This window comes from Schistocerca serialis, chromosome 3 (assembly GCF_023864345.2).
Source record: "Schistocerca serialis cubense isolate TAMUIC-IGC-003099 chromosome 3, iqSchSeri2.2, whole genome shotgun sequence".
NCBI classification, from domain to species: domain Eukaryota; kingdom Metazoa; phylum Arthropoda; class Insecta; order Orthoptera; family Acrididae; genus Schistocerca; species Schistocerca serialis.
The window spans coordinates 982,583,950-982,596,700 of record NC_064640.1 but is presented as its reverse complement, the minus strand read 5'-3'; the positions used below and the strand labels follow the sequence as shown (position 1 = coordinate 982,596,700).

The 12,751-nt window shown below is 36.0% G+C and overlaps 1 protein-coding gene across 4 annotated transcripts in view; it reads left to right on the top strand.

The window, feature by feature from the left end:
* The window catches only part of LOC126471427 (homeotic protein female sterile-like), a 349,857-nt gene extending 342,599 nt beyond the window's left edge, over positions 1-7,258 (top strand). For 2 of the 4 annotated variants that reach the window (XM_050099579.1, XM_050099573.1), the window contains exons 16-17: positions 2,145-2,264; positions 6,469-7,258. In XM_050099579.1, coding sequence (XP_049955536.1) covers positions 2,145-2,264; positions 6,469-6,605 — 257 coding nt within the window. In that variant the 3' untranslated portion in view covers positions 6,606-7,258. The remainder of the gene's footprint in view (positions 1-2,144; positions 2,265-6,468) is intronic. The other 2 variants (XM_050099580.1, XM_050099574.1) reach the window with 1 other exon arrangement.
* The last annotated feature ends 5,493 nt before the right edge of the window (positions 7,259-12,751 follow it).

Below are 12,751 nucleotides of genomic sequence, written 5' to 3'. Positions count from 1 at the left end.
TTAGGAATTTGTGTTCAGATGCTTGAGTGAAGAGAAAACAAGTCTCCCTAGAAATTACACTACGGATTTTTGCATGAATTTTCATAGCCAAATGAAAAGCAGGAAATGGAAAAGTGGGATATCAAATTGACCAGCTTGAGGTCTGCTTTTGCAAGACTTGATTGTGTGAAAGTAATCAGGCTACTTAATAGAAACTTAATTAGTAGTTCGAGGCAAAACTGAAATTCTTCATGAACAGCTGCTACTAGCTATGTAAATGCAGTATCAAAAAAATGTCGAATCACAGCATAAATTCTAACTCCTCCTGCATTCTCTCCATCTGTATGCTCTCATTAATAATAGAATACCAACTGATATTTCAATACATTATATTTCATGCTTTCTGGACAAAACTGAAATACAGCAACATAATCATGTAACGAGATGACTGACAAGGGAACATTTGCAAGAGTAAATAAATAATATTTGTGAAAGTTGACGGTTGTCTAGAGGGGCCAAAATAATTCCAACATCAAATGCCTTGTACGTCCAACGGCTGTACCTCTGCTGTCAAGCTCTTTGGTTTCACCAGGTGAACAAGTATCTTGTCTTTGGTACTATGCATTAAACAGTTCTTTCACATTGACCACCCCCAAGAATTTAACAATAATACAAGATTTTGCTCCATTGCTGGGAAAGAAAACCGGTTTCAGATATCATTTGACCTGATCAGACATTTGTTTACCAGATTTTGATGCAGGACATTTGGGGATTTAAAAGAGAGATTCGTGGTCAAAACTCACCATTAGTTTCTTTAAAATGTATGAAAAGGCAGGTGGTCTGTATGAGAAAACCATTTTGAGCATTGTACCTGAGTAAAAGAAACTACTTCATCTGGTCATCCCGAAGCGTTTGACAGTACAGGAACAGCTGTGGGACATATACGAACAATGGCAGTCGAGGTTAGACTTATTCTGCACACCTGAGTCGTGCATTCACCAACAGCAAATGAGTGTTCAGTAGTGTTTTGGGTGCTCTACTGCGAATTTCGTAGCCAATACGAGCATTAAATGTGATGGTAGTGAGTTATTTAGTGAATTTTTATTCCATTTGTTGCAAGTTTTGGTGGCAGCAAGCAATAAATTCTGGATACACAAGTGTGAGATATAATTTACAGGAGTCAATTAATCCACTTGCTCACAGGATGGTATGAACTGTGTGAGCAGGGGCACTGTTGTCTTGGAATGCACCATCACCATTGGGGAACAAACATTGGACTATGGGATGGACCTGATCATCCACAATGGTCACATAAGACTTGTCCAACCAAATTACTTTCTTCCATTGCTCCAGGTTTTATTGCTTCAGTACCACACTTCCATCACTGATGAGTTGGTTTGGAATTACAGATCCTGCACTCCGTCCTGTGGAGCTCCATTGTTTTAGTGCTGGCATTGACTTTCACAACCATCGTATTCCTATTTTTGTCACAATCCTCTTCAGTGACTGTCCTTCATGATCACTCAAGACACACTTTTTCTGCTTTCCCTGTATGTAGTATAAATCTTCGATATGGTGCCTCTTGAAACACCAAACACTTCAGCTACTTTGGTTACACAGGCACCCACCTTAAAAGCACCAACAATTTACCCACGTTATAACGCTCTGAGCTAAGGCATCATGCACCAACTACTATACGGAACACTGCTCTGACTACTACTGACACTAGCAATATATTGAGGACAGTGCACAGGTGCCATTCTTGGTCAGCCAAAACAGTGAAACCTGCAGGCTTGGTTAGCATCTGCATTTATGTTCAGGAATGCATTTACATATTTTTTTTGTCCTTCCTCTGTAGGTGTTGGCAGATAAAATACAATGGGCTGAGTAACATCATTAATTCCATATGTCAGAGTATCTTAATCTACGAAAATAAGGCATACGACACACGTGCAAACTGCAGCTACTGCATTATGTTCTCTTGAACACACGTCATTCCGTATTTCAAGTGAATAATTATGCCATTTTTCTATAAATTAAATATCTCAGCATTGCTTGATTATGTGTGCCACTTAGTTGTTAGTAACGTATTTAGAGAGTTTTGGATTTTCCAGTTATTTTCATATAAATTGCTTAATTTATTTTCACGTTTTTTTTTTTCTCAGATAAAAAGCTTTCTGGAAAATCTAAAGATGAGCAAATGGCTGAAAAGCAACAAGAACTGGAGAAAAGATTGCAGCATGTGTCTGGTCAGTTAGGCTCAGCAAAGAAGCATGCAAGAAAAGGTAACTGCAGTGAACATTCGCCAGTACTGACATGCAAAGCTTTGCACTACTTAAGTAATTCTTGAATCTGGATTGATTTACATTAATCTGCTGTTATCTGTTTTGTGTGCACTTAAGAGCAATTGAATTACACACACACACACACACACACACACACACACACACACACACCTAGTACAATGTGCCACACTCAAGGCCCCTCATGTTTGTGAAGTGTTCCCAAAACCATTCTGACACAATTCAGATGTTTTGTATTGTCATACCAAAATTACGGATCACCCTTGGACTGCTGTAGGTGAATAATCAGATGCAAAGACTACAGCAACTTTCTGCACTGTACACCAGTGAGATTTTATGGCAGACTCCATTTCAACTCATCTAAATACCACCCACACTAAATTCCTCCGTCACTTGCCCTGTTGCATAACCACCTCAGGGTTTATATGCCCTGGAAAATCCACGAAAAATGCAGGAATTGTTTCATCTTGTAAAACCGAAAATTGTTTTAGAGTTCCAGGAATTTTTCATTGCTTTTATCTTAAGTTGATTTTTTGTTATTTTAACTGTTAAGAATTGATACTCTAACAAAGAATTTTGCTTTAGCCTATTACTGCAGAATAATACTCCAGTAATAAAACATAAACAAGAGAGTAACACCATAATAAAACTTTAAGTCCAAAGAAAATATGGCGTTTACAACAAAACACGATGTACATGCAGTGTCTGCTGATAGCAAAATGTATTGAAGGCTTTAGGACAAGGACAATGCAATACTACTTAACACCAAAGTCTTTAATGTGAGCATGACATGACAACTATTTGCATTTCTAACAGGTCGCGAGGAACTATTGCGAATGGTGGCTTGAGAAGCATTACTTTCAAAGTAAATTTCCTTTTATTCAAGATGAATTATGTTTGGTGTGAGAATGTGTGATGAATGTCTTAGATCACAGAAGACATGACTCTTCTTCAAAATTTAACACTTTGAGGAACAGCCACCTGGCAAAATTCTGGGCCCAGAGGACCAGCCGTTTATGTCATTAAGCCCTATTTAAAATTTCACTGACACATTTGCATTTGATATATCTTACAGGGTAACACACACTTAAAAAGACCAAGCTTCAAAGTTAGTTTTTCATTTTTATTTCATAGATTACAAATCATGCAGTAACGAGGGCACAAAGAATGCACAAAATTCGAAGTGCTTGACGAAACTTGTATTCAACCAGGTAACTCACAAAATTCGAAGTGTACAGAAGTGAAATTTAAAATCGAGCTTGTAATATATATTCAGATGCTGCAATTAAAGTTGTTCTTGTAGGATCCTACATAAGAATGCAAAATAAATAAATAAATTATGGCTGATATTGCATTTGAAAGCTTAGCTTTTCTTGTAACTATACTGTAAGTATGTTAATTCAAACCATTAACTTACACTTTCTGTGTGTTGGCACTACGTAACAGTGAGGTTACTGTTGGCTGACTACATTGTGTGCCCTGTGCGCTGAACATCTACTGCCACCGACTGATGAAATCATGTGACATGAGCTATAGTGTGCCGCACAGCACAAAATCAGTTTCTGCTCTTTGGAAGCTACCGTACTGTATTTGGTGGAATTCATTAAGAAAATGTGCAGTATACGTGTTGCTGCACATCAAAGATCTTACCAAAAGACTTTTTTGCTGCATTTCGTTGACTAAAGTGCCCAGAAGTTCTATGCTGGTGTTTCAAATCTTTACCATTCAAATGATTGGAAAGTTTTACAGCTCCGAGGGAAAGTGTATTTTCACTTGGTAAAAAGTGTATTTGAAACTGGAAAACATGGGATTTATTTATTTTTCTTTTAATTTTTTATTTTGTTTTATTTATTTATTTGTCTGCATATACACCTTGCCCCTGTTGTTTTCAGCATATTTGAAGTTGACATTCGTATTTGCCAATATTTACTCTTACATATCAATCTGTATCACCTTTTTCCATGACTAGCCTCCAGTGGTAGTGTTCCTGCACCTATTATAATCTCTGTGCTTTGGTGTGATTGGAGATATTTATTTGGGGCAGTGCGTTCTGTAACCCATAGTTATGAGAGGCACTGTCCTCTCACTTTATTGTGACTCCCTGTCAGGAGCCTGAACAACCACTGTTTACCACGTGGACCACTGTGAGGTGTGCAGGAAGAGTCAGTGAGGTTCTGGAAGGTACCAACAGGGATATGGAGCCATGCCAACTCCATTGCTGCAGCCAGGAGTGCTAGGCATCTCAGTTGAGAATCAATGACAGGAACAGCTTGGTCAAGGTGGTCACCCAAATTTTCTATTGGGTGTAGACATGGGGAGTTTAGAGGCCAGGGGAGTGGGGCAAACTCATCTTGGCGCTCTTCAAACCACGCATGTACACAGCGAGCAACTGGTAGATACTGTCATGCCGAAGGAAAAACAAACTGCATGTACGGGTAGGCATGGTCCCCAAGGATAGATGCATACTTGCGTTAATCCATTGTGCCTTCCATAATGGCAAAATCACCCAGGGAATACCCTCTGGCATAGACCCTTCTGACAGTTGTTGCAGGGTTTTTTCTTTCAGACGTTTCATGCTATACATGCCAGTGGCCTTCTGTCCAATGGAGCATAAAACGTGATTCATCTGAAAAGGCCACCTTCCACCTCTCGGTGGATGTCCAGTTGTTGTTTTGTGGTGCAGATTCCAGCCTTTGTCATTGATGAGACAACGTTGGTAGCCCCTTGGTTCATCTGAGCGGTCAGTTTCTCAACAGTCGTACATCTATTCGCCCATATACATGTCTGCAGCTGTCATTCGTGGCCCTGTGGGGTACCATAGGTGCATTGACATCAGTTCTGGATAGCTCCAATTTGCCATGTATGGTATACTTTAATCAAGGTGGCACACAAACAGTTGCAAACTTCATTTCGGAAATGTTTCCACCCTTGGCCCGAAAGCTAATGATCCTGCCCTCTTGAACATCAGATAAATTGCTCCATTTCCACATTACAACTACTGCACTGTTTTGAACTAAGGCGCTGGTCACATTAATGTGACTGGGCCATGTATTTTTAACTTTTATGGCTGCTTATCGATTTATGTTGTCCAATATTTAGTTATTTAGTTGCCAAGTGATTTTCCGCACTTTAGCCTGCCAGACCATCATTACAATTAGTGGTAATTGACACTAACCTGTCATCAGTTTGTTGCTCACTTCATTTTATTCTGAAAGTGACTGTTTTCCCCAAATCGATGTATGGTACACTCTTGACGCAGCACCTGCATGACTTTGGAAATACTGTGTGTCCCTACAATCTGATCACTGTAAAATGTTTTGATACCACACTTTTGCCCATCCTGCTTAAAAGACATGACCTAGTCAATCTGGTAAGATATACCATACTGCAACCACATAGTTTGCTCATAGGCACATGTTGTTTTGTTTCTTTTTATTAACTTTTTGTTTAACAGAAATCTGTTGAAGTAATTATGCTTTAACGTTGATCACTAATCTTTGAATGCATTTTTAATTGTGTATTCCATTATTAGGATTTAACTTTGTAATATTGATTAAAAAAATAATTGAGTCAGTTCTTTGGAGAGAGATTTAGTCTATATGTTTTTTGAAGTGGACGTATTGGGAGAGAATGAATTTGGTAAGATTAAATAAATAAAAAGTACTTATCTAGTGCTGTTTAAAAATGAAACTTTTGCAGTATCTTTGTTATAAAGTTGTGTCATTATGGAGCTCAATGCCTCATAGAAAATTCTTCAATGGATACATTGAAAACCAATGCTAATAACATTAACACAGCAACTTCATATGTATTGCGTGCCAGTTCAATAGCTCAAACTTAAGTTTTTGACAATAATGGAAATTTCTGGTTGGAAAAATGTATAAAAGAAGGGAATCCCCCCCACCCAGCCCCCAACAGAGCCCAGAGCCATTTAATTCAGTTGCTGATGAATGTTGAGCATCAGATATAATACACCAATCTTTTTGAAGTTTCAGTTTACATTCTGTATTTTACTTAGATACTTATTCCTCCTAGTTCACGTTTACATTCCCCTTTGATTAACAAAGAGATCTATGATATAATAATCCTTTCCATCTATTCCTCTTCTATTTCCTTCATTGGTCGTACTAATGCTTCATTAATATAAAAGTGTGTTGTCATTTTTAAAAATAAATTTGTGTTTCAGATGAGAGCAGATCAATTGATGGTGCTGGTGGACCAGCACATCTTTCAGCCTCCACTTCAAGCAGTTCAGACACAGACTCTAGCACCTCAAGTCTTTCTAGTAGCTCGACTGACACTAGTGATTCAGAAGCAGGTTAGGTGATATTAGAAACTGTACAAATCGACTTTTTGAAGGAAAGAAAAGAAGAAAAAAAAATGATGTGGGTCATTCCATCAGCCTCTGTCTTTGGCTTTTATTTGTTTTAATACATTTCAGTATCAGTCTCGTTTTAACACTGTTACTATTTGTAACAGCTATTCTCATTTTCCAGTGACGGTGTAGTTTTTATAATCTCATGAAGCAGTATTGTTGCAATTAAGTATTGATGTGAAAATGACTTTGGCATAAATATTTATTTTTTATGCTCAATAATTTCTTAAACAGAAACAAAGACATTGTATTATCAAAGAGTACATGTATCAGGTGTCCGCAATTATTTTTTATGATTTGTATGGATCTTAACAAATGTGGATTATAGTGTCTCTTTAAGTGAACTTAAGATGTTGCTTCTTATGTATATAAGTAAATGTAAGATAAGAGCTAGTGTGACTCCTATGGCGTAGTGTGAACTAGCCATAATGCTTCATACAGATTCGAGTGAGAGGAAGAGCAACTTCAAAATTAATGTACTATGAGTTTTATAGTTTTTGTTGTCAAAAGTAAACCTATTTGTTATCATTATTTTGCATATTTTAAGACAGTTGTTATATTACTAACTGTGTAATCAAATGTTTGTTTGTGACAATCTGTGTGATTCAAACTGAACTTCTTCAATCCATTTGGATAGTTCCTGTCCTTGCACAGGAAAGGCTCAAACTGTTCATTGACATCGTTGACTGTTTCGTAAAGTAACTGCAGAACACATACATTTCATTTTAGCTTTCATATTTGCTGTTTGACAGTGTTTTCTGATTGTTATTTCTGATGGGAAATATTTTTTTTTAATATTTTGTCATCAATTCCCCTCCTTCCCCATCCCCGTGCCGCCATAACCCCCCACCCCTCATTTTTATGCCTCGTTACGTATCATTTACACTTATTTTTCTGTTGATTTTAGTCAGTATCTGTCGTGACTCGTCTGCGTGAGAGTGGTTCTACATGAAAGCTTAGTTTTTACCATGTGAAATAATAGTGAATAATAAATTAGTGTTTTTGTGTGCAAGATTCTCAGTTGTATCATTTTTGATGACTTCGTGTGGAATGACCCATATATTTTAACCAATGCAATAATAGATAGGACATAAAGTGACTATTAGCACTATGCTGATGAACACCATTTTGTCAGTTTTTGCTGCAAACTTTTCTTCCATAAGGATGCAGTACCCATTGAATCACATTTTTAATGCTTGTAGATAGTTTGCAGAAAAAACAGTCAGTATTATTTGTATACACACAGAATTGTAGACTGTTTTTAATCTGAACTTTTTTAAAGATTTGTTACAAATCGGGAATTTCTGCTGTACTCATTTCTGTTTTTTTCTCAAAGAGCCATATTTTCATCTGGAGAATTTGTTTGATAACTGAGATCATTGCATTTAACATAGCAGCATAACGTCTTTGCTGGAACATTATTTTGGTACAGGAAAATTGCTGCAATGTGAGAGTTTCTGATCTGAACACTTGTGTGTGTTATCATTGTCTGTTCCATAGCATTGTTCAGATTCAGATGGAACATTGGTGATACCAAGCATTTGATATAACATGTTCAATACATATTTTACTCATTTTTGTACTCATGTCTTTTGTGATAATGAAATATTCTTCTTATGTAAGTTCACATACTGTGATATCTTCTGTAGAATTGCACACACTGCAGCTTTTTCCAAATTTTTACTGGTTCTGATGGCACAGGTTATTTCCCATTTTTCATTATAGCCCTTCTCTACCAGACACTGTATTTATGACATTCCATTTCATCGTCAGTATTTAGGGTTTGTTAGCCAGTAGTTGTTTCACAGCCTATGATTATTATTATTATTATTATTATTATTATTATTAGTGATTCTCAACAAAAAAGGGAACACCAGTAATGTCTGATGTATCTATGTCTTTTTGAAATTACTGTTTAATTAAATATTTGTACCTGAATGAAGAAGATCTATGCATTTGCCATGTTTTGAATAAAAGAACTGCCGCACTTCCTCAGTTTTGTGGGTAACTGAAATAGGAATACCTCTTTTTATTCCCGTGGAAGAGCTGATACATGGTATTCCTCTCAAAGAATGTAATTTTTTTTCATTATTTTGGCATGCAAGCTATCATAAAATTGTTCTAAATGTCTTCAGAACTTAATAACCAAAACTTTGATATAACCTTGTTTTAATGAAGACAAAATGTTTACATTGCGAGATAATTTGGCAGTGAATGTGTAATAGTTCTATTTTTGTCCCTCAAACTTTCGTAACTGCTTGCAGTTCAGATTTGTGTCCCTCATAAAACATTTAAAATGTGATACTGCATCATCCTATAAGGTATAAAGGAACCAGCACTCAAAACCTCAAAGATTTTGTGTTCAGTATGCTACATAAAAGTAAAAATAGTTGTGAGTGGCTATGGCACATGTGACTGTAAATTTCAACACAGGAGCTTTATATATTCTCTCACTGCTTCCTTATGGACAATTTTTACTGCCAAATACTATTGATCAGTATATGTGCTACTGGTTGCTGCAGCTTCACATTCACTTCCGGGAAGTGCTTGTGATAATAGTGAGATTAGTATTTTCAATTATTGTTGATGCAGGATCAAATTTCAGGGAACATTAGTGTTATTTCTATCGTATTTATTTTTAATTTTCATTTAGTGTGCTTTTGGTTAATCAGTTACTGTGCATTTTATACAGTTATCTGTATTTTATTCAATAGTCAATATGAATAGCTTGATGAGTGTTGTGACAGTTGAATCAGTAATTATTTGAGTAGTTTGTACATATTGATCATCTATTTCATGGAGTTCATCTCAGGCAATTTCATATAATAAAAGCACCATGTAAATGGTTATATGTAATAACCAGCAACTTGTGTGATACGTTTTGTCTGTTGCACTGATATCTTTAGATGATAAACATACTTTATTATTTGAGGGTTGTGAATAAATGTCTCTGTGAATTATTTTTTTATGTGAGTAATATCCAGCAAAGCAGGACAGCAGATCAAATGCTCTGTGTTTAGAGACCTATTGAAGACTAAGAAAGTGAAGTGTATGAACCACATTTAAACAATTAAAAAAAAAAAAAAAGAAAACAACGATAAGCAATAGGTACCTGCTAAGCATGTCATCATGACTCGTAGCAAGGTACATTTGAATGGCTGTGAATGTAATAGTGCACTCATAATTGAAGCTACGTCTTCAAAGTTTGGTGTTGCTGGATTTTGAATTCTTATTTTTGCAACACTAAAAATATAGGTGTAATATGCAATGATTGTAAACTTCATTTGTGATTACCATAAATTTACAGTTTACTTTTTAGATGTTTATAGAAATATTTGTACATTTCATTTCTTGTAAACATTTTACTAAGATTTGTATATGATTCTTTAATCCATGGAAATAATTGTGCAGTTCATTTGCTTCGTATGTGGATGAGTGTGTGAACACATGCCTTTGTACTTGTTCATCTACATGTTGTAAATAAGACACCTGTATTTTCCCAATTGATTTCCCCTGCCAGTGTAGCATCAGCTATACAACCTGTGCACACGTAATCTTTTTAACATAGTTCATGCTCTTTTTTTCTTTTTTTGCTTATACATTTAACAACTAGCTGATGGGTGTTTTACAAAAGATGTGTTCGCCCATAAGAATGCATGTTCTTATAAAGTGGCAGCCATGGAATACTACATTTGTGGCAGATCTAGCTACTGAAGATTTATTATAGTTTGTCTTGTCAACTTCGGTGTTTTTCATTGCAAATCAGTAATAAGAGTGTGTAAACACATGCACACTCCTTGCAAAAATACCAGTACAGCCAAAAGCACCATGAATAAGCTCCTGCTGTTTCTCATATTTTCAAGACCAGAGCATATTTTCATAGAACACACACACACACACACAAAAGGAGTAATTTTTCGGGGGGAGGAGGAGAGACAGTAGAAAATGTCTGTCAGAAGTTGGAGAGTACAAAGTAAATGCGAAAGGCAGAGGAACCCAAGCAACTAATTTATGAAAACGTGTAAAACAGGCAATATATTGCTACATCAGATTTGAAAGCTTTGTTGCCTTACAGTATCTTTAGAATGGGGTTAGCACAGCATCTGTCTTGCAATACCTTTCTCCACTTCACATTTAAGTCTCATTTAAAAACACCAAATATAGCTCATTATTTGATATAAATATTTTTGTAGCTGAAAACGTGCTCATTCTTCCCAGTTTGGAAATTATTTCTTTATTTTGACTATAATCTGTAGGTTCCTTTTTTTTTTTACCTAAGTGGTTACATTATTATTATTTATCATTTGTCTCATGGCAGCAATATGATACAATTTTTTCTCACTATTGGTGCTTTTGTGGCAGAGAAAAGTGCCTTGCTCTTCAGGTTGATGATGTGTTCATGGAAAGCAAAACAAATTATAATGGTGCTCTCATATCAAAATCATTTACTGCTGTTTATTCATAATTTTGTTTTGTCTGTGTTGAAGACAGGGGTGAAATTATCAACGTCTGTTAGGAGTCGTACTCCCTCTCTCATGTTAAGAAGTCCCCCCCCCCCCCCCCCCCCCCCTGTAAAAAGTTATACCATCAATTGCTTTGCAATTTGTGCTGGTGATACATCATTTGTAGTCCTGTACTCTGAGATAACTATAAACTATTTTGGTTAGTATGTCTTCTGAAATTCACTTCTTAGACTACATTCGTCATGCCTAAAAAATGTAGAAAGAACAGGATGCAACTACTGTAATGTGATGTTAGGCTTCATTGAGTGGAGAATAGCAATGCAGAACATGGTGGCATTGTCCTGTATTTTGTTAAAGATCTGCCTCCCTAGAACCTTTCCAGTGAATTATCCATCCTGCTCACAGTACTCCCAGTCCTGTCCCCAAGATTATACTTTTCAATAACTGCAGTTTGAAAATAACCAGTCACTGCTTTATGATCAGATTTGTCCCTTTTATTTTCATTGTATATTTTACATTTGTCCTACTACTACTACTTTATGTAAGTCTTAGTGTGTCATTTTCTTTGCTTTTAAGTTAATGTATTAATGATTTTCTTAAGGTAGGGTAGTCTAATAAGACGATCCTGTACAGCTGATTTATGATGATAAAAGGATCTCCCGGGAACTGTGCAGAAAATGTGGCACACAGTGTTACATATTTTAAGAGGCATTCCATGTGCAGATGGTTACAGTCTTTGAAATACGGCATGGATTTACTGTTTTCTCAAATTTCTTCATTTTAAAGCTACGTGAAAACGCCAAGGTTGCAGTGGACAATCAGCTGTTCAAACAGCAAATTTTTTGTGCTCTACTATGAAGAGGAAGGGTGTTGTGAAATGTTTACAATAAGCAAATGACTTAAAAACAGGTCTTATTTATGTGTGGGACACTAAAACATATTGAACTCCAATGAGAGTTTGTTGTTATCTTGCTAATGTGAAGTCATGATGGCGGTTACCCAACTGCAGTGATTTTTGTATTGGTCTCTGTTTATTTGGAAGAATATATTAAAGAGAAAAGAAATCATTGTGTTTCACTTGACAACTGCTTTCAAATCCCTTTGTACTTCAAAAAGTTAAAAAAGAGTTCTGTCTGTTAACCATGGAAACATAATTACCTAAAATGTATGCATAACTATTTTCACAAGGAATACAAGAAAAATTTTCTTCAAAGTAAATTTGAAGTTTTTGTAGATAACTGTGATGCATTCTGGAAAAACTTTCAGTCTACACAAGATTCACATCAGTAGTGCTGAATTGTTAAAGTAATTTGTTCTTTGTATGCTCAAGTTATTCAATCAGAAGAGTCATGATGTATTAAGTGGCCATTAACACTGCTTAAATTACAGTTTGTGGTTCATTTAATGAATGTTGTTTAATTTGTGCTTTTAATAACTGCATTGAGACAATAGCTAACATTAAATATATTGTGGTATTGTTGCTGGTACAAGGAATATTGGACCATATGCAGCAACTCATCGGAAAATGTTCTGCGTTCAGCTATGGACCACAACTCAATTGATACTAAAGTGTTATAGCAAAAACATCCTCCTCTTTCCCGTGCTCAAACATTTTTGTGTTATACAGGAAC